The sequence below is a fragment of the Ptychodera flava genome, chromosome 9 (genome assembly GCF_041260155.1).
Source record: "Ptychodera flava strain L36383 chromosome 9, AS_Pfla_20210202, whole genome shotgun sequence".
Classification (NCBI taxonomy): Eukaryota; Metazoa; Hemichordata; class Enteropneusta; family Ptychoderidae; genus Ptychodera; species Ptychodera flava.
In genome coordinates, this window is record NC_091936.1 from 21,235,041 (window position 1) to 21,255,226 (window position 20,186).

At 37.1% G+C, this 20,186-nt stretch overlaps 1 protein-coding gene across 1 annotated transcript; it reads left to right on the top strand.

The window, feature by feature from the left end:
• Positions 1-3,498: 3,498 nt before the first annotated feature.
• Positions 3,499-19,591, top strand: LOC139140324 (sodium-dependent phosphate transport protein 2A-like). Its single transcript, XM_070709483.1, has 8 exons — positions 3,499-3,875; positions 7,031-7,087; positions 8,316-8,551; positions 10,386-10,509; positions 13,516-13,791; positions 14,586-14,899; positions 16,022-16,199; positions 16,538-19,591. Exons 1-8 carry the CDS (start codon positions 3,524-3,526, stop codon positions 17,395-17,397), a joined length of 2,397 nt encoding a protein of 798 aa, XP_070565584.1. The 5' UTR covers positions 3,499-3,523; the 3' UTR covers positions 17,398-19,591.
• The last annotated feature ends 595 nt before the right edge of the window (positions 19,592-20,186 follow it).

Sequence of the window (20,186 nt, forward strand, 5' to 3'; positions counted from 1 at the left end):
AACCTGAGTATGTATGGATGTGTACTTTTATTCTGTTTATTTGCAAGTTGTTTAATAAATGCATTACTTCAAAGTATCGCATAACACATTGTCAACGTTTGTCAAATATCAGTTTTAAACGTATATGTATGTTACAGTTCAACATTTTCTCTTGAACCGATTTTTTTTTGCAAAGAAAGTACTAGTAAGACCAATGACATAAGCATAAGTTTCCTGCTGCAACTCAATTCTCAGTAAATAGTTCTGTTTTGTGATATTCATGGCACATGTAATTGCTTTAACTTCAGTCTTCTGTCACACATGTTGACTTTGATTTGGTTTTTAAACAATGGTTGAATTTGTAAAAGATATGACCTGTAAATACTTTCAACACTCTGACTGGTTAAAAATAAGCAGCATATATATTACTGTGTGTCATAGCATCACTTCTGAATAGAGCTAACATTGTACATTGCAGAACACTGGTGAACACTTTTAAGGCAAAGAAAGTACAATAGCATGCATAAATCCTTACCAATAAACATAAACTATAAATTTTAATTATGAAAGCAAATCTTTGCTGAACCCAAAAACATTTTACACATGTTTTGGAATAAATATTTGAAAAATAAATACACACTATCTAGAACTTTGTTGAACTCACAGCAACATATTACAAACTCTCTTTAAGCCTAAAAAAGCTAAAGGTAAAAAGGCAACTTTGCCCCTTAAAAAACTTCTCTTTAACAATTTCTTTATATGCTTTATAAAACAGCAAATTTCTCTGAATGCTTGGTATCTGAAAACCTTAGTTCAAACTTCAAGCAATCAAAAAATTATTTTCTGCAAAACATTGTTTATGCCCTGAAAGTCTAAGCTATCATAAAATCAACACAGGTGATTTTGTAACTTAAAAGTTGAAGTATCTGAATGTGAATATCGATAGGAACCAGCAAAGTGAATTTCAAAAGAACAACATAAGCTGTTTCTAGGTCAAAGCCAATTATGATTAACTGTTAGGTGGCCTTGTTCTGGGACCGTCCCACTAAGGGAGCGTTCAGTTTTTACAGCCTGGGGGGGGGGGGGGGCCGGCAAAATCTTGTCGCCGGTGTTCAAAAAAATATAGACCCCCCCTGCATTTTTTGTGAAAAAAAGATGACCCCCCTTTGTCAGACGAAAAAAATTGATGAACCCCCCCCCCCCCCTGAAAAATAGCAAAAACCCATATGTCAAATTTACCCGCATGGTTTGGATTAGACTCTCTCACAGCCCCTCGCCTGCTTCACCTCTGACAATAATACCGCCCTCAGAAGGTGAGCCAAGCGAAGCTCAGCTCAGCGAGCCGGCCAAGCCGGCGCCAAGTTCCGCTACGTTATACACGGCTGGCTCAGTGAGCACGCTTGTTAGAAATACCGTTGAGGGCGCATAACTGCGTAGCGAACGAAGGGGCTGTGAGAGAGTCTAGGTTTGGATTTGAACTCCGGTACGCAGCGCACTTTATTCGTGTAGCAGAGATGCCAGTGCACAAACTTCTCAGCCACATCCATTGAAACGTCTGTTAATTAGGACGACTGTAAGGCAATTTTTAACTTCATTTCCATAGACAACTCATGTCCATGGACATTGTATAAAGTAAACTTTATTGGATTGGTTCACCAAAGGCAGCCCTCCGGTTAAGAGGGTCATGGGCCATTATGTAAAGTCAACTTTATTCTGGTAGGCCACCAAAGGTGGCCCGCCGGTAATTAAGGTCGATCATGGCTATTGCATAAAGTAGACTTTACTGGACAGGGCCGCTGAAGGCGCGTGGCCATTACCATTATTCAGTGCGTGATCCCAGGGGTCCCTCAAAAATGTTTCTAATACAAGCCGCGGCTTCAATTGGGAATTTTACAGTAAGATTGCTGTGGGGTATTACATAAAGTCAATTTATTGTAGTGGGCCGCCGCAGGCGGCTTGCCAGTAAAGAGGGTCGGATCATGGCCATTGCATGAAGTAAACCTAATTGGAGTGGGCCGCCAAAGGCGTCTGCCCGTTAAGAGGGTCATGGGTAATACATAATGTATATTTATTGTAGTGGGCCGCCGAAGGCGGCCCGCTGGTAAAGAGGGTCGTCGGATCATGGCCATGGCATAAAGTGAACTTTATTGTTGGTATTATGTTTTTGAAAATGTGGTGACCCCCTTTCCAACCAGTGAAAAAGCGATGACCCATCCTTTGCGGATTCCAAAATTACGATGACCCCCCTGGATTTTGCCGCCCCCCCCCCCGGCCGTAAAACTGAACGGTCCCTAATGGCCTCAAACCCGGCCCATTTAAACTACAATAAAACAAGTATTACTGTTCACAATAAAGACAAAAAGTTACAGGAAATTTCAGATAGGTAGAGGTAACATTTTATCAAGAGGTGTCAGGATCTGTTTTTGGAAGGCCTGTCTGTTGAATCCACACTCTAAACACCAGTCCATTTCCAAATTTAGTACAGCATACTTAATACTATACAGTAAAACTAAATACTGTATTAAAATACTTTTTGTTGACAAAAAATTAATTTGACTCTCCTGGACAACAAATCTGTTTCATGGTAACTTGGAGGGGGGGGGGGGGGATGCTGCCAGGATGGGTTGAAAAATTATTGCCATATCGATTTCCTCCAGCTTGTCCCCCAATCAAATGGTCCACCCCTACACATGTCAAATTTTATTCTGGCGAATTACCATAGGTACGCACTGGTGTGACTCGCGGGATGACTCCTTTGAGCTTCAGATGCACTGTCGAACAGATGATGCTTTGACAGATACACCATGGCAATGCAGTGAGGATTAGTACCTCTGCAGCATGGAGGGTAAACTGTTTCTATGTACCGAAACGTCTTTTTCATTAATTTTGGTATATTTACTAATTTAATGAGAACTCATGAGGATTTATCTTCAAACGACAATTAAAATTTGAATAACATAGGTATGTGATAAATCTGTGGTTTTGCAAGAGTGGCTATTAAATTGTCATTTTCGTTTCAAGCTCATAATATAAAAAATTTAAGAGTTTAGTTACGCTTGAACATTGTAACGGAAACAGATAACAACAACAAGTTTATTGATAGTATTTAACTTCAACTCAAGTCAGACATGCAGAAACCGGCAACAACTGCCTGAGGATAGTATTTCAAAACGAGGTTGGGGATTTCCCTTCTCATCAGGAATAACAGTACGCATGCGTGGCTATGGACACACCAATCAGCAACGACTCGGCATGTCTGTGCCATTTACTCTTGGTACCCCGTTGGGAAGTGGTTAAATTACTCCATATGTCATCTCTAAAATTCACTCTGCTTGTTCTCAATTTTATGGAATGATATTCAAGCCTACGTATTTGCGGGTAAAAAATTTTCTGCCAACCACAAAATAAAGTCTCTTCGAGTGCACACGTGAGCGTGAGGTACAACACGTTTTGAGAGCAGCTATCACCACAGGGGTGAACTTTGATCTAGTCATTGGTTGCGAACAGGGGATGCCTGTTTTGACCGTCAGTGAGAGTTAAAAACATGGCGGATCAGGGTCAGAACAAAGACACTGTCGTTGTTGGAGAGGTGGCTTTCCGACATTTCCCTTTTAGTAGAGTATTAGCGTTTGCTCTTTCGACTTTATTGGACGTGGAGCATCCCACAGGAAAGGATGGGAAGCAATTTTTAGAGGAGTTCGGCTATCCCTATCGGGATATCAGGTTCCTCTACGAACGTGTTGCGAGACCAGTTGTAGCGGCCTTGCTTGAAAACAATGTTGGAATGCAACAAATGAAGAAAATTGTCGAAGTCCTGAAGAAAATGGAACGCGACGACTGTGTCGACACTATACGGAAGACAATCATCAGAAAAGCTAACCCTGGGGTTGATGTCGGTGAGTCTAAATTGCATCTGTCGCTCTAGATCTCTTCGAGACCCTGCAAAAATAAAACAGTAAACAACGCGTACGATCAGTTTGCCATGGAGGTAAACACAATCCATGCATGCACAGATTGAGAAAATTATTCGCAGCTCATCTTTGATTGTTGCCGAACCACAGAAAATATAGAATAATTAGAATCACATTTTATAAGTTAAGCCATGGACGTCAAGCAAAAAGCCATTAAGGGGTGGACCATTTGATATCCTGGGGGGTCTGGAAGATTTTTGAAAAAAAAAAATTCCCAGCAGATACAAGGGAAAAAAAAAATTCTGCCTTAGATGACTTAATGAAAAAAAAACTGGCAAGCTAATGTGGAAGAAAAAAAAAATCTATCACAAAATCAGCAAGAACCTTTTGGGATGTAACTTTCATCATTCAGTTTCATTTTTCGGCGCGCCCTTCGGGCGCGTATCTTTAATAATATGAGGTTATTGATTATGAAAATAGCACAAAGGATGCACCAGGACATCCACGCAGCGTATCGCTAGTGCATCCTTTGAGGTATTTTTTTGATAATCTTATTATTATACATCTTACATTCTTGACTGGGAATCAAATTGTAAGAGTAGTGACCGTTTTAGTGCAATGTCAACACTTTTTCTTCCGATTTATGGTGCGAATGTAGAACGCTATGTCAGACATGATATCAAACACCTTCAAGGTCAAGATTTGGATCAGGTTGTAACGGGTGCAATTCATAAAGTCTTCTTCGGCCTGGGGGTGGGGGTGGGCGGAGGATTCATGGGGGATCACCTTGTTTTTGACTTTGGTGATAGGGGCGTACCATGTTTTTGAAATGCCGAATAGAGGTGGGTCAGTGTGTTTTTGAATTTCGACACGGCTCATACTTGCATAAAATGCATTGTGCCAGCCACAAATTTCATTATTCAGTTGCATTTTGGTGCACCCTTCGGGCACATATTGAACTTTAATGATAATAAGACATATTTTTCAGAGCCCCGTCCTTAGTGCAAAACTTTAATATATCAGACATACTTATATCTGAGATATCTGTATGTTTAAAATTTTTCGCATCTTTTTCAGAGCCCCGTCCTTAGTGCAAAACTTTAATATATCAGACATACTTATATATGAGATATCTGTATGTTTAAAATTTTTCGCGCCCATATCACTCAATATATATGCCCTTCAGCTGCATGACTTTCATATATCAGATATATATTATATGTATATATCAGAGATATCTGGATGTTTAATATTTTTCGCGCCCTTCGGGCGCATTTCTTTAAAATATCACTCAATATATATGCCCTTCAGCTGCATGACTTTCATATATCAGATATATATATGTATATATCAGAGATATCTGGATGTTTAATATTTTTGGCGCGCCCTTCGGGCGTAGTAAATTAATATATCAGAGCTAAATGTCAGAAATAACTTGATGTCTGTAAATTGAAAGTCTGTTTTGCAAAGTGTACTAATCATTATGAATCTGTCCATATGAAAAGCATGACAAGTTCCTGGTACTGTTCTGTTTCCTCTATGAGAATTCAGTATTAGAAAGCAACATGCACCAATATTTCACAATCATATTTTTCTTACAACAGTTCTGGACATCTGGTTGTGCATAAATAAGTGGTGTACATTCACAGCTCGTTCTACCGTGTACTGGGCAAAGTTTCATTGTTTTATAGTAATGACACTTCCCTTTTCACGCTTGCTTTTTAGCGACTCCACACACTAAGCTTGCCTTTTAGTGACTTCACACACTACGCGTGCACACATTTTCACACGTACGTTCTCCATTCACAAGGACTGCATGTTGACAAACTGTGAATGAAGCTAGCCAAAACAAGGGTAGCGGAAACTGTCCAAAGCATAGCGGAACAATAGGAAGCGTAGTGGGGCAAAGTGTAAGCGTAGCGGGGCCGCTACGCTAAAACTGCCTGGGGAGAACACTGAATATACGGTATTCAAACTTTAGAATTGACACTTTTAAGTTCCTATCTTACAACTGACATGACAACAATTTCATTAAAACACTGAATGACTGAATGTTTAAAATATACTCCAAAATTACACACACACACACACACACACACACACACACACACACATATATATATATATATATATATATATATATATATATATATATATATATATATATATATATACTGAATTATTCAATTTATATTCCACTTTTTGTTTTACCTTTGTCGTGCGCAGGGGGGGGTCACCCTGTTTTCGAAAGTTGGAATGGGGGGGTCAGAGACTTTTTGACGTCGGCAAAAAATAATCCACCGTCCCCTCAGGGCAAAGAAACTCACCAGTCCCTTATGTACAAGTCCGTTGATGTATGACAAACACATTGATTTTGCAACATGGCTGCATTAAAAAAAATTCTTTGAAGGAAGAATGCAAAAAAAAATTGCCAGGATTCACAAGGAAAAAAAAACATCCATTGGAACATGTGAAAAAAAAAATAATGCCCCCAAAAAATCTTCCAGACCCCCCCCCCCAGGATATCAAATGGTCCACCCCTAAACACTTTCAATTTGTCAGACAGTTGGCTGGATCCAAGATAAAAAAAGTTGAGTTGTAACTGGGGGTAAGACTTGTGAAAATGAAATATGCAAAATATACAAGTCAATCTCTCAGCTCTGCTTTTGGCCTCAGGTATGTGTTATCGGTGTTACAATCGATATATACCTTCAAAACACAATGGTATCTGGTACGGTTTTGTTAAGAAAAATGTTTGCCTCCACCTCTCCCAATCAAAGAAACCATATTTTTAGCAACTGAAAATACGCAGAATAAAGAGCTCTACACCATGATACAGGAACTGCCATTCTCTATGTACATCACTGTACGATACGTATTACATGAAGCCGATCCATGAACAAATCGGTAATCTCTCACCCTAATTATGATAAATTATAAAATATGCCATATATGTATTTATGGGGCTGTCTGTGACATGCGTGTGCCATCCGCCTGGGCTGTTTTCATCTGTACTTAGTATTGCAAATCTTCTACAGCAAACTCGAGGTAGCGAGATACATGTAGGTCTGTCTCGCTACAATTTAAAAAGAAAAAAATCTATCTGTATTATAGTGATTTCTTTGCTTCTTTTTTCTCAGATGCAGATATCAATGTTGTTTTGAATTGGAGTGCAGACGTGTTACCTGGAATCCAAGGTTCAGTATTGCAACATTATAAGATTTCTACCTCAACTGTTGTGCTGCATGATAAAACACCACAATTTAAAACTACCTCTTCTCTATTTTATCAGTCTCATCGTTTGTCTGATTCTCAAAATTTGCAGTGTCCTCATCAATAGTAATGGTCATCTTTGTTAACCTTTTATCAAACGTAACAATAGTCATACTATTGATGGTATACATAAGTTTTATCAGATCAAGTATGTGAGTTTTTTAATGTCCAAGGTTTGCATCCTAACAATTAGTGTAGTGATTAGTTTTTGACAAAATGTGAGAAATTGAGGCTGTGAATTGTACCGGTAATGTGTTTGCCCATTTTTTATTTAGAGACTAATATTGATAAACTTTGCAATCATGCAGACCTCAAGAAATCAAGTTCAAGAACAGTCTCAAAATAGTTATAAACAACACATTGACTGTTTTTGTGCATCAGCGTTTGGTATTACTCAGCAGCTGTTCATGATATTTATTGTTTAGGGTAGTATGCGTCTCGAAACTGAAAGACTTAAACTTTTACTCAAACTTTCCTGAACGAAACTTTCAACCATTCTTTTACCAAATCAACAATACATATCAGAGGTCACCATGCAAATTTTGGAACAAGCAAAACAAATTACGCAACATTTTTGTGATATTTGAAATTCAATATGGCAACCATTCCCGTGACAACTCTATTGGGGGAAATTAAATTTTGGATTTTCAAAAAACTAAGATGGTGAAAGTTGTTCTTTTTCCAAGAGCTTTAAAATGAGCCCCCACAAGTGGTAGATCAGAAAAGAATTGTAGAAATTTGAGAGTTGGACTATCTGTTAATAACTAGTTGTTTTATGTTCTAGAAAGTTGCAGCTCAACTCCTTCATGGTAAAATGCAATGACAAAACACATGTAATTTGCAGTCAAAGTCAGTCATCCACATTATACTAATTCATCAAGTAACTGGTTATGTTCCAAGAATATAGATTGAAATCAAAATTTTAAAATTTTTTATCAAACTGGCATCCCATTCATGGAATGGAAAAAAAATGGTACACTTTTTAGCCACATGCTGCAAGGGACTTTTCTGGTAGTTGTTTGGTCAACAGCGGTTTGCCCTGTGGTTTCAAATTTATAGATATGGTGAATTTTCAGTGAGAAGTTGCAGGGACCAGGGTGTTCTGACATAAAATTCAAATATTTATTTTTTTCTCTGACGTGCAAATTTCAGTTTTCGATGATAAATCAGATTATGGTGCTGAATCACTGGGCAAATCAGTCAAGACCAACCAGACTGAACGGAGCAGGCTACCGCCACCAAGGCTTAGCCAAGTGTTATTGCCAAAGGCAGAGACGGATTCAGATTGCAGTCAACAATCAAAGACAGACAACAGTGAAAACACTCAACAGAGACAAGAAACAAAGGAACCTCTGATGCTGGAATATGAACCCAGTGTCAACAAACAGGTATTAATATTCAAAACGTTCATCTTACACTCTAAACAATTTTCATTCACTAGCATGATGATGATAAGCTTTGAGGGGGTAGTAGTAATAATAATAACTTTATTGCATAACAACACACTTTGGAAGTGTGGTAAAACAAGAACAATAAATCACACATTACTGACATATTCAGGAAAGACTGGTGTTAGAAATATACTGGAAAAGTGGCCATGGTACCTTTACGTGGAGATTTGCCAAGCAAATACATGTATCATACGAGTCTTGCTCTAAATTTTTGTGAACCCAAAATATTTGTACATCTTATTCATCGTACTATCTAAATATGTATAAAAATTAAAAAAAACAAAAACAAAAAATGAATGACAATATTATTATTCCATCATGGCCATTATTTCGAAAAGTGGTCCCGCCACTAACTTTCAAAAAGATAATTTAAGTGTGGACACATTCAAATTGTAAACAATTTCACTGATGATCTATTTAAAATGTTTCAGGAAGAGCAGTTGCCCTAAACTTATAAAACATTCAGGAAAAACTAAAACAGACAAATATCTACGTAATGTCAGATGTGTCAACAGTGATTTTTATGAAGGCTGTATCGTCTATGACATAGGCATGGGTTATCAATTTGAGATAATGGCATGAATAATGGACATCCACTTGCAATATTCATGTCATTCTTTGGTCTTTGAAAAGAAGTCAAAGTAGGATCAGGTCTGAAAGTAACAATGAGGTGTTCTCTGGTGTTCTGGTCCACATGAAGGTGACCTTCTGTCTGAATGGCCAGCAAAGAAGAGCATCAGAGGGTCCCTTCATGATCACAAAGAACAGTGACAGGTGGTTACCCTTCCCCATCCCATCTCCATTCAGGTATATCCAGGCACACATCTTGTAACCATGGCGACTCATAAAGAAACAAGGGGAAAAGATTCGGCCTTGGTAGTGAAGGGGTTAAATTAATACTTTTCCAATGTTTTACATCTAATGTTTACAGAAAATACTTTGCGGTAAATTTCTTATTTGTTATAGGAACCACAAACGATTTTAGCATCATAGATCTTTTAACTCTTCCATGGTCTATTTCGGTAAACTTACTTTTCATATATTAGCAAAATTATTTGACATTTTAAAACACTACAAATATACTTATAATAACATTTTTTATCCGGTTGTGGCATTATACACATTATTTTAAATTAATCGTTAGTTGAAGCATTATACGTTGCATCAAACATGACGCTGAAAACATGTTTTTGAATTTTATAAAACTTTTATCATAGACAATGTTGCTACCGCTACAATATGCTATTCAACTGGCAATGTGCAAGTATTTCACCATGTCTAAAACAAGATCATTATGAATGATTTATCATAGTTTATCAAATTAATTAACAAGGTCACTCTCACTGACATGGAATACGATGGTTTTCAATCGGGCTCAATCCCACAACGCATGGAAACATCAAGCACTGTCGCCAGATCAGTGTTTGTTCACGGAACATGAACAGGTAATACATGATGATGGATATAAAACAGGACTGCCTGTCGGGCAGTATAGTGTAGTTTTTATGCAGACTCAAATGTGGGCACAATATGGTTGACAAGCGTTGGACTTTACCCATGGCCACTTGAGTGTTGATTAAGCCCACTTGATGCAGTCAGAAATTATGTTTGTACAAAGGCAAAACTAGCTCTTGGAAAAAGAAAAACTTTAACCATCTTAGTTTTTCATAAATCCAAAATTTAATTTCCCCAATAAAGTTACCCCGGGAATGGTAGCCACGGGTGTTTATTTGTGTTTACTGTAATTATATGTGTTCTGTCATAATTCCAGAATGAAGATGTGAAAGTGGTTTTAGCCAATGGATATGTAGAAGAGCAGGCTGAACCTGAAGATGTTCCTGACGATCCATGGACTTTACCTACCACTCCCAGTGATGGTGATTCAAACTGGAATGGTATGCTTTTTATTTGCTCACGTGTTCACACACGTGAGCATATGGTTTAGCCATGTCTGTCTGTGTGTCTGTATGTGTGTCCGTGTGTCTGTATCCCCATTATCTCAAAAACAGCTGAACGTATTTCAGTCAAATTTGGTAGACATCTTCAGAATTCAAATGGCTAGAACTGAAAAGGTTTTGGTGGGCGTGGCTTGCATATTAATGAAGTTATCACAGTTTTAATTTTTGTGATACATGGTAGTCTATGGGAAGCATAATACCATGGTTTCTGGACATCTCGACCCCTAACCAACTGGACCCAGTCAACTCGACCCGCTACCAACCTAACCCTGGTTAGACCTTATAGCCTTGCTCCGTCATGCCAAATATCAAAGTCACAGGTCTTGCCAATTTTGAGAAGAAGATTTTTAAAGAATTATTTTTCTGATTTTTCTATGACCTTTGACCTCCCCTATACCTATGCAGCTAAGCTATGGCAATGGTTTATTCTGGCGTATGTTAAAGTCAAAGACAGCCAGCGTCTATTGGACAATGGCCAGTAGGGGACCAAATTGCTCTCCACAATTTTGGGGATTCCACTTGACCTTTGACCTTGGCATCTTCCTGCAACTCATTTATTATGTGCATTTCTAATTCTGAGCTAGCCAATAGAGCTAGAGGTCTGATTTTTGGTATATAGGGATAACTTAGCAATACAAATTTTTTGACAAAATGTCATGTGATCTCGATGACCTTTGACCTTAAATATGAGTATATGTCCATAACTCAGTAACCACAAGTGCTACACCCTTCATATTTGGTATGATGGGAGACCTTATGACACCACATCCTGTACCTCATTAATTATGCACATATCTAATTCTGAGCCAGCCAATAGAGCTAGAGGTCTGATTTTTGGTATATAGGGATAACTTAGCAATACAATTTTTTTGACAAAATGTCATGTGACCCCGATGACCTTTGACCTCAAATATACATATATGGCCATAACTAAGTAACCACAAGTGCTACACCCTTCATATTTGGTATGATGGGAGACCTTATGACATCGCATCCTGTACCTCATTAATTATGCGCATATCTAATTCTGAGCCAGCCAATAGAGCTAGAGGTCTGATTTTTGGTATATAGGGATAACTTAGCAATACAATTTTTTTGACAAAATGTCATGTGACCCCGATGACCTTTGACCTCAAATATACATATATGGCCATATCTAAGTAACCACAAATGCTACACCCTTCATATTTGGTATGATGGGAGACCTTATGACATCGCATCCTGTACCTCATTTATTATGTGCATGTCTAATTCTTAGCCAGCCAATAGAGCTAGAGGTCAGATTTTTGGTATATAGGGATAACTTAGCGATACAATTTTTTTGACAAAATGTCATGTGACCTCGATGACCTTTGACCTCAAATATACATATATGGCCATAACTAAGTAACCCAAAGTGCTACACCCTTCATATTTGGTATGATGGGAGACCTTATGACATCACATCCTGTACCTCATTAATTATGCACATATCTAATTCTGAGCCAGCCAAAAGAGCTAGAGGTCTGATTTTTGGTATATAGGGATAACTTAGCAACACAATTTAACTTGATTTTAGTCATTGAAACTTGCTATATACATCAAAGATACTGTGATATTTAACTTGATTTTAGTCATTGAAACTTGCTATATACATCAAAGATACTGTGATATAACATTATTGAAAGTCAAAAGACATTTTTACTTCAGCAAATTTCTAATTTGCATATTAAATGAATTTTCATACTTAGGGATATTCATCTGAATTGACTTGATCAAAATTGATGTAACTTGCTATGTACATGTGAGACACTGTAATACAATATTATTGAAAGTCATTAAGCATTTTCTCTTCAGCCAATTCCTAATTTGCATGTTTAATGAACTTTCCTAATTAGAGATATATATCTGAATTGACTTGACCAAAGTTGACAAAACTTGCTACATATATTGCAGATACCATGATACAACATTATTGACAATCATTAAGCATTTTTACTTAAGTCAATTCCTAATTTACATGTTTAATGAACTTTCCTAATTAGAGATATATATCTGAATTGACTTGACCAAAGTTGACAAAACTTGCTACATATATTGCAGATACCATGATACAACATTATTGACAATCATTAAGCATTTTTACTTAAGTCAATTCCTAATTTACATATTTAATGAACTTTGCTTATTAGGGATATATACTGGGATTTACTTGATCAAAGTTGGCAAAACATGACAACATTGATGATTATACCTGGTTAAAACAATATCGAAAGTCATTTCACATTTTCATGTCAGCTAATTTACAATTTGCATATCTAATGAGCTTCACAGCTCGGCATATATGGCTGAAGGACTTGGCCAACGGTAATTACACTTGCTATATAAAATGGTGATAAAATGACAGCAGTCAAAGAACTTTAATATTTTATTTCAGCTAATTACATATTTGTATACTTCATGACCTTTGAGAATTGATCGGCGGTGATTATTGTTCATTATGTTGATCATAATACTTTCAATGAAGTTGCAAACATGTGGCAAAGGTTCGAATTTACACATAACTGTATGAAACACGTGAGCATTTTCAGTTCATATCTGGTTTCACTTTGACGCAGATTTGACCTTCTAAATGTACAGAGATGAAACAAATGGTAAGACCCCGTAGGCATCCATGGTAAAGAATGCTGCACAGTGTGGCTACACTGCTGATAGTTGCAGAACTGTATAAAACTTGAGATACAGACATTATTACTGTGTACTGGAAGTACATGCACACAAACAACATGAACTTTTTACGATTCCAACTTTTAACTAAGCTATGATGTATACTGATATGTATGATTGGAAACGTCACTGTTACGGGCTATCTGAAATTGTATGGTACAGCAGTTACTGTTTGAACTTTAAGATTCATGTTGCATGCATAGCTTTGAATAAAGGTATACTTCTGCTTCTTTTCAGATCTGACTTATGGACAGAAAATCAGATATGCTTCATTTGGCATCGCACAAGTGGTTTTTGTGATATTTGTGCTGTATCTATTCATTTGCTCCCTGGACTTACTGAGCATATCTCTCCATCTGATCGCTGGGAAACTTTTTGAAACAGCAATGGTATTTCCTCAAAGCAAATCATTAAATCCAGTTTCGGCATTGATGATTGGTCTGATAGTATCATATGTTTTGCCAAGCTCCTCAACTGCGATATCTGTGATCACAACTATGGCAGCATCTGACAGTAAGTGATACTTCTTACGTTGCAGCCTCACATCTCCCAGAAAACACCATTGTGTGATGTATTTCTCATTCTTTCATGGTAAATGTAAATAATTACTGGAAAATAGTGTCAGATTTCTAAGGATTACTTTTTTGAGCTGTTATATGAAATCGTCATGAAATTTGCATATTTCTAGAGTTTTAGCACTTCTGCCTCATTGTTTGTAAAACATTTTCTTTATAACTCAGAAAAAATCAGTCAACTGGTCATAATACTTGGTATTAGGCAGGTGTTTTCATTTAATAAGGATATCCTTCATTTTTTTAATTCTCAGTGAATTCTTCTCATTTTCATCATTTTTGGTAAAAAATGTCTTCCATGGAAACCAGTCACCAGGCCAGCAAAGCATTGATTTTGATTTGCAGATTCCTGCATTTGTTGTTGCATATATACATATGTTTAAATTATAATGAAATAAAAAATATTGAAAGTTTGAGAATACTGTAGTTCATTTTAAGAATGGTGAATTCCAAGAGCACATTTGTTTTATAGTGTTTGGCAAAAGTTGACACATAATCCATGCTATGGACCATAGACCCTCAAGAAAAATGAGGGTCCATGTATGTACACAGCTTTGCAGGAAATATTTAGGTGATACATGCAGCAGTTTTCAAGTTTTTGTGGTGAACGGACTGTTGAGTGTCAATAGCTCCCCACATTATACATACATATGACATATTGGAGCTAAAAATGTTGATGTAAAATGTAGCATTCTATGTGTCCAGTATCATTTTGACTTCTTTACTTGCATGCAGTCATCACCATCAGGAACGCCATCTTCATGCTCATGGGTCGTAGTGTTGGCATGTGCTTAACCAACGCCCTCATCTCATTCTACACCGTGTGCAATCGGAGAGAGTTCAGCCGAATCTTTGGTGGCGCATCGCTGTACCATGTGTTCAACATTCTGACGGTGCTAATTGTGTTTGTACTTGAGATGATGACAGGCTTCTCATATATGCTGTCAGGAGCAATAATCAGGCACTGGCAAGTCAGATCCAATGCATGCAACCCAGCTGCAAATGGATGGCCAGATATCTCCAGAGCATTCATAGGAATGTTCATAGAGGTTGGTATTGTAGAAAATAATTTTTATATTTATAAGATGTATAATCTGTCTGGAACGTGAAATTTCCTAAACCTGTTGGAGCTAGAGCACAATTATTATTTCAGAAGAAGTAACTTCTAGGCAATGACGTACAATCGTTTTACAAGCTGATAGATCCAAATCTTACATTTGATCACGGTCAGTCACAAAACAGTCAAGAAATGCAGCCAGTTTCTAATGTTCCAGTCAGTGTTATAATAACTGTATCCTCCTGATGGGGCTAATCCTAACATTCACAGTGTAACAAAAGTTGTACATAATTACCAAATTGTACATAAAATCACAGACAAGGAGAAAAAATGAAATTAGCATAAACTCATGTAATGTGGTAGCAGTGCAGTTTACAGTGCTATGTAAAAACTTCTATGCATGTGATACGATAGATCAAAGTTTGTCTAGGCAGAGGTCATGTATGCATTGTAACACGTGTTGTCAGTGGTACTTCTCCAAAGCCATGCTGAAATGAATTGACTTGGGTGAAGCTTGATTATTAAAGGCCTCTGTTCAGAGGCAATCTTAAAGACTGTAAAATAGATCAGGATTTCATCTTCAAAGAAGGCATTGGAATTTAAACAAAGGAATTAAGACCCTAATGTGTCAAAAAATTGAATGATATTACCATTCAGGTGTGATCATTTTCTGAAAATATCAATAAAAATCCATCAAGAGAAATACAATTACCGCTGTGGACTGTGATAGACCAACTTTGGTATATTTGTTCATGAAGAATATTCAATACAAAATGACATATATTTAAATATTGTTCCCTGATTTAATCCCCTCATATACACAATCTACCTGTTCATTTCTTCAACAGCATGCCTACCCGTAATATGAAACAAGCATGAATTGCACATATAGCCCAGAGATTATTTTTATCTGAGACACGCAGAATGGTGGAACATCACTGTAACATAGAGCACTTGTATGGCTTCTGTTTGACTTGCAGACTATGCAAATGGTTTTCAAGCCTTGTGGAATAAAAACTTACTTTATAACAGAAAAATGACCACCTTTAAATATCCATATAATATCCATGTACATGTGCGGGTACCTACATTTTACAGTATACTTTGCTTACAGGGGAATTGCAATGTAACAGAAATTGATGAGACTCCAGACATCACTTTCAATATCTCTGAAAGCACACCATTGAGTAATCATTGCATACCAGCCAATGTAAAATCAGAGAGATTAAGTGAGGATTGGTTTGGTGTTCTGGCTTTGACCTCTACCAACGATTGGACTTTACATAGTTGTGGTAAGTATAAGTAGCTTTGAATTTTGGTGTTGATCTCTGCAAAGTGCGGTATGCGCATTTTTAGCATGCACATCTGCAGAAATAGTTTAGCAGGGAAACTTTACTGTTTTTTAGTTTACTGAAAGACAATTGATTATCTGTTGTGTGATAAATGTTAAACATTTTTTCCTGGGAATCTAACAGGGAACTTATAATGGGAAAGTAGAGTGAAGTTTATGCTGCAACTAAGTGTAGACAGTACTGGACTACTTTTCTTGAATGTGTTCATTTCAACCTAGAATCCCACTCTTTCATACCTAGTGATAATGAGGCCATTTTTCTCCTTCATCTCCACACAGGGTATCGGGTGTTTTCCAGGATATCATTGAATGGCTTCCTCCCGAGCCTTCTTGTTCTCCTGTTGATTGTTAGTGCACTGGTGTGGAGCCTAATGTTTGTCATCATGAGGATGTTGGGAAAACTGCAAAAGCCACATCATGTGGTTCACCAATTCTGTAAACGTGTCATCTGCAGCATGTCTTGTAGACTGCGACTAGGAATGGCCATTTTGGCGGTCATCTCTGGTGCTGTCTTGACAGTGTTGCTTCAAAGCAGCGTGAAGGTAACCGCAGTGTTCCTGTTACTTCTGGCCGTGAATACAATAGAACTCTACACGTTCTACAGGTTGGCAGCTGGTGCCACCGTTGGAGAGGCCATATTCAGCATCTTATATGCAAAGATGAATGCAGGAATGACTCCAATACCCATGCAACTAGCAATATGTCACCTAATTATCAGTATCACTGGTCTGCTCATATGCTTTACCTTGCCATGTGGTCGGAAAATTGTGATGAAGAATGGCCTCACCATAGGAAGAACAGTGTACAGACACCGATGGCTCACAGTCATCTATGTCCTTGGCTTTTTCCTGATCATTCCAGGCATTACCATAGCTCTAGCTGAAGCTGGCCAGTCATATCTCTATGCTGTCGGTGTTCCTGTGCTCTTAAGTCTCGCCGTCATCTACATCATCAACATCTTGCAGAGGAAGGCACCAGGTTGTTTGCCAATATACCTCCAGACGTGGGAGTTCTTGCCACAGTGGATGCATTCCCTGGAAGCATTTGAGAAGTGTGTGAAACATCTGTGTCATATAAAATGTCAAAGTCAAGGTGATCCACCTCCAGCCTCCACAGATATTGAGCTGGAAAATACATAACAAGCAAAAGGAAAGAAGCCAGCATACCATTAATACCAAAAAGTTGTGATAACAGACGGACATTTACATTTTCAAAACTCCATACACACACATAACTACCGGTACTTGGCACAGGACTAGTCAACTTGGTATATGGCTTCTGTTCATAATACTATCAGCTGTTTTTAAGATTACACTATGGTCCTTAAGTTGTGTGCTTTAACTTTATCATATTCATAACATATTATTAAAACCACATTCAATAACTTAATGTTGTTTTTTAGGACAATTGTATATTATGTTGCCATTATTTACCTTGAAATGAAAAAGTATGTTTTAAAATGTCAAGAAAAAGTAGCATGTTGTGAATTCAAGTCATAAATAATTTTATTGAAACATGTACAAAATTATTGTACTTTTCTTTCACATAAAGAATGGAAGTGACGTGTCAAAGATGAGATCACAGGACAAGATTTTGTTCTGCTACCAGTGAAGGAAATCAAACACAAGAAGACGTTTTTAAAATAAGTGTGAACTAAGTAAAGTTTCACAGTCATATGGCTTTTTATACCATAGACATTATTCAACTCTTTGACGTCATTTCCACCAAGGTTTATCATAAAAAATGAGGTTTGACAGAGCCATTTGTAGTTTCTCAAGCAGAAAAAGTCACATACCACGCAGACTTGATACTAATCTGTTTGAGATACTCATCTGTATAACCAATTAGCTAGCAAAGACATATATCTTCTTCTCCATGAAGAAATATTTTTACAACTTCACCACTGAAATACCATATAGGCTTTTCAAACTACATGAAGCCAATAAGCAATACTGGTACTTCAAACAGCAATTTCAGATGTGACCCTGTAACTGATTCTGTAACAGCTGGAGGATTGTCTCAAAAATTATGGCATGGCGTCTGCCTAATTGTCTTCCATGTCTGACTACAAAAAACAATGAGCTACTGTATTGCTTGTACAAACACCTTGAAATTTCACACTGTGGGGTGTAAATGGGATTCAGAAAAGGCTATGGAAAAACAACCTGCATGTGATGGTATGTTATATCATATGTAATGAATAGATTGTAAGTTACCCTGGTTAAAGTATTTTAAGGTCGAAGTTTGCCAAACAGTTACAGTACTTTGTATGTGACTTTGATAAACATTTTACACTAGTTTACATCTGTTACTGTAATTTGCATTTGATGGAATGATTATCATATTGCAACTCACATTTGACACTAAATACTGCAGTTCTGGAATTCACAGCTTTGGCCCGTAAGTTTAACAAATGCATTACATGATTAGAAATGCACAACAATTGATTCAAAACTGTGTCAGACTGCAACGCCAAACGACAGCTTGAAAGAACACAAGCCTACAACAACATTGCAGAAAGATAAAGTTGTATGATGTCTCAAATTATAATTACCATTCTTGATCGCTAAGCAAAGTTGCCTTAATGTTTACATTGTGCATGTATTTTAATGTTTATACATGTTGATGTGTAAGTACCTCATATTTTGTGTATGTGTAAAATTCATATATAACTGTATTAGAGCTGATGTACATTTCTTTTCTTTTTTTATTTATGTATATTTATAATTTTCAAGGTCCTTTAAAGGGCTGCGATAATGCTGTTTTCCAGCATTTTGCTGAGAATTTCTGTATTTATAATTGACAGCTGTTCATTTACAGAAATGGTGCAATTGGACTTATCAAATGATTGATAGTACTCTCTCATGACATTGAGAGATAAGGATGAAAGTTATTGACAAGGAATTGGCAGTTCAATGATAAATTGTTTGTAAAAAGTTTGGAGTTCAAGTAGTTGTGAAATGAGTGCTGCTAGTTTTACGTTGATAAAATTTCTTAGTGTTAATTGACCTTATCATACAAAGAAAAAGTATTCAATTTCTAACCCAGAATAAACAACACACCTTGTCAGTGGACACTGTAAAGCATATCACCAGGATAAATAAAATATATGCTTTGAAAGTGGCAAGTAAATTTACAGTGTATCAGATGAAATGAGCAAACATTGTCCTAACTTTATCTCCAGCAATTGATCATACAAGGCAAAAATCGTCTACACGTAGCAAAACCACACTACTGCACCCTGCTGTCGGACAAGTGCAGAATAAATTTTGAAATGTGTATTTTAACTAGGTGCTGTCTTAGAATCCTTAATTAAAGACATATTTAATGGAATCTATTTGAGTCACTTTTTCTGTCTAGGGTATGAGTGCATCTGATGTGATCTACACTCCAGTTTGTATGGTGTGTGCGTGATATGTGAGAGACAGTGCACGCATGCATTGCTGCTTGGATTGTAAAACTTGTTAGCATGGTGTCTGTCAAAGTTGTAAATTTGTTGCATACAATTGGATGAAAATGAAACATAGGCATACCTGAAGGGCAGTGGGCCGTATTCCATGACATTAGAAATTGGTGTTGGTCCTTTCGTAGTGAATACCGTAAATATAAAGGTATCCAGTATGCTATAAAAAATGCTGAATTGCACTACGACTTTAGAGGAACTGGGTATCCTTCAGCAGTGTCCATACAGATGATGAACTTGGTGTGTAACTTTCAGTGTTGTTTGCCATTCTACATCAACTTTCATTGCCAAATGCAAAATATCATTACATAAGGGCATTTCTACATGCCTTGCAGTAATGCTTTTCAAGCTTATGATCAGCTGGCCTCAAATGCTCTGCTGCAAATTGCCTTTTACATATTCTTTGTTCCACAATTACATGTAAACGGACATAGAGTCAGCTGCAATTTTTTAACATCTTGGAAT

Excerpts from the sequence above, each read along its gene's own strand:
- LOC139140324 (XM_070709483.1), top strand. The coding sequence starts at position 3,524 with ATGGCGGATCAGGGTCAGAACAAAGACACTGTCGTTGTTGGAGAGGTG. Across the intron at positions 13,792-14,585 it reads AACTATGGCAGCATCTGACA|TCATCACCATCAGGAACGCC; the intron begins GTAAGTGATACT and ends ACTTGCATGCAG. Across the intron at positions 16,200-16,537 it reads TTGGACTTTACATAGTTGTG|GGTATCGGGTGTTTTCCAGG; the intron begins GTAAGTATAAGT and ends ATCTCCACACAG.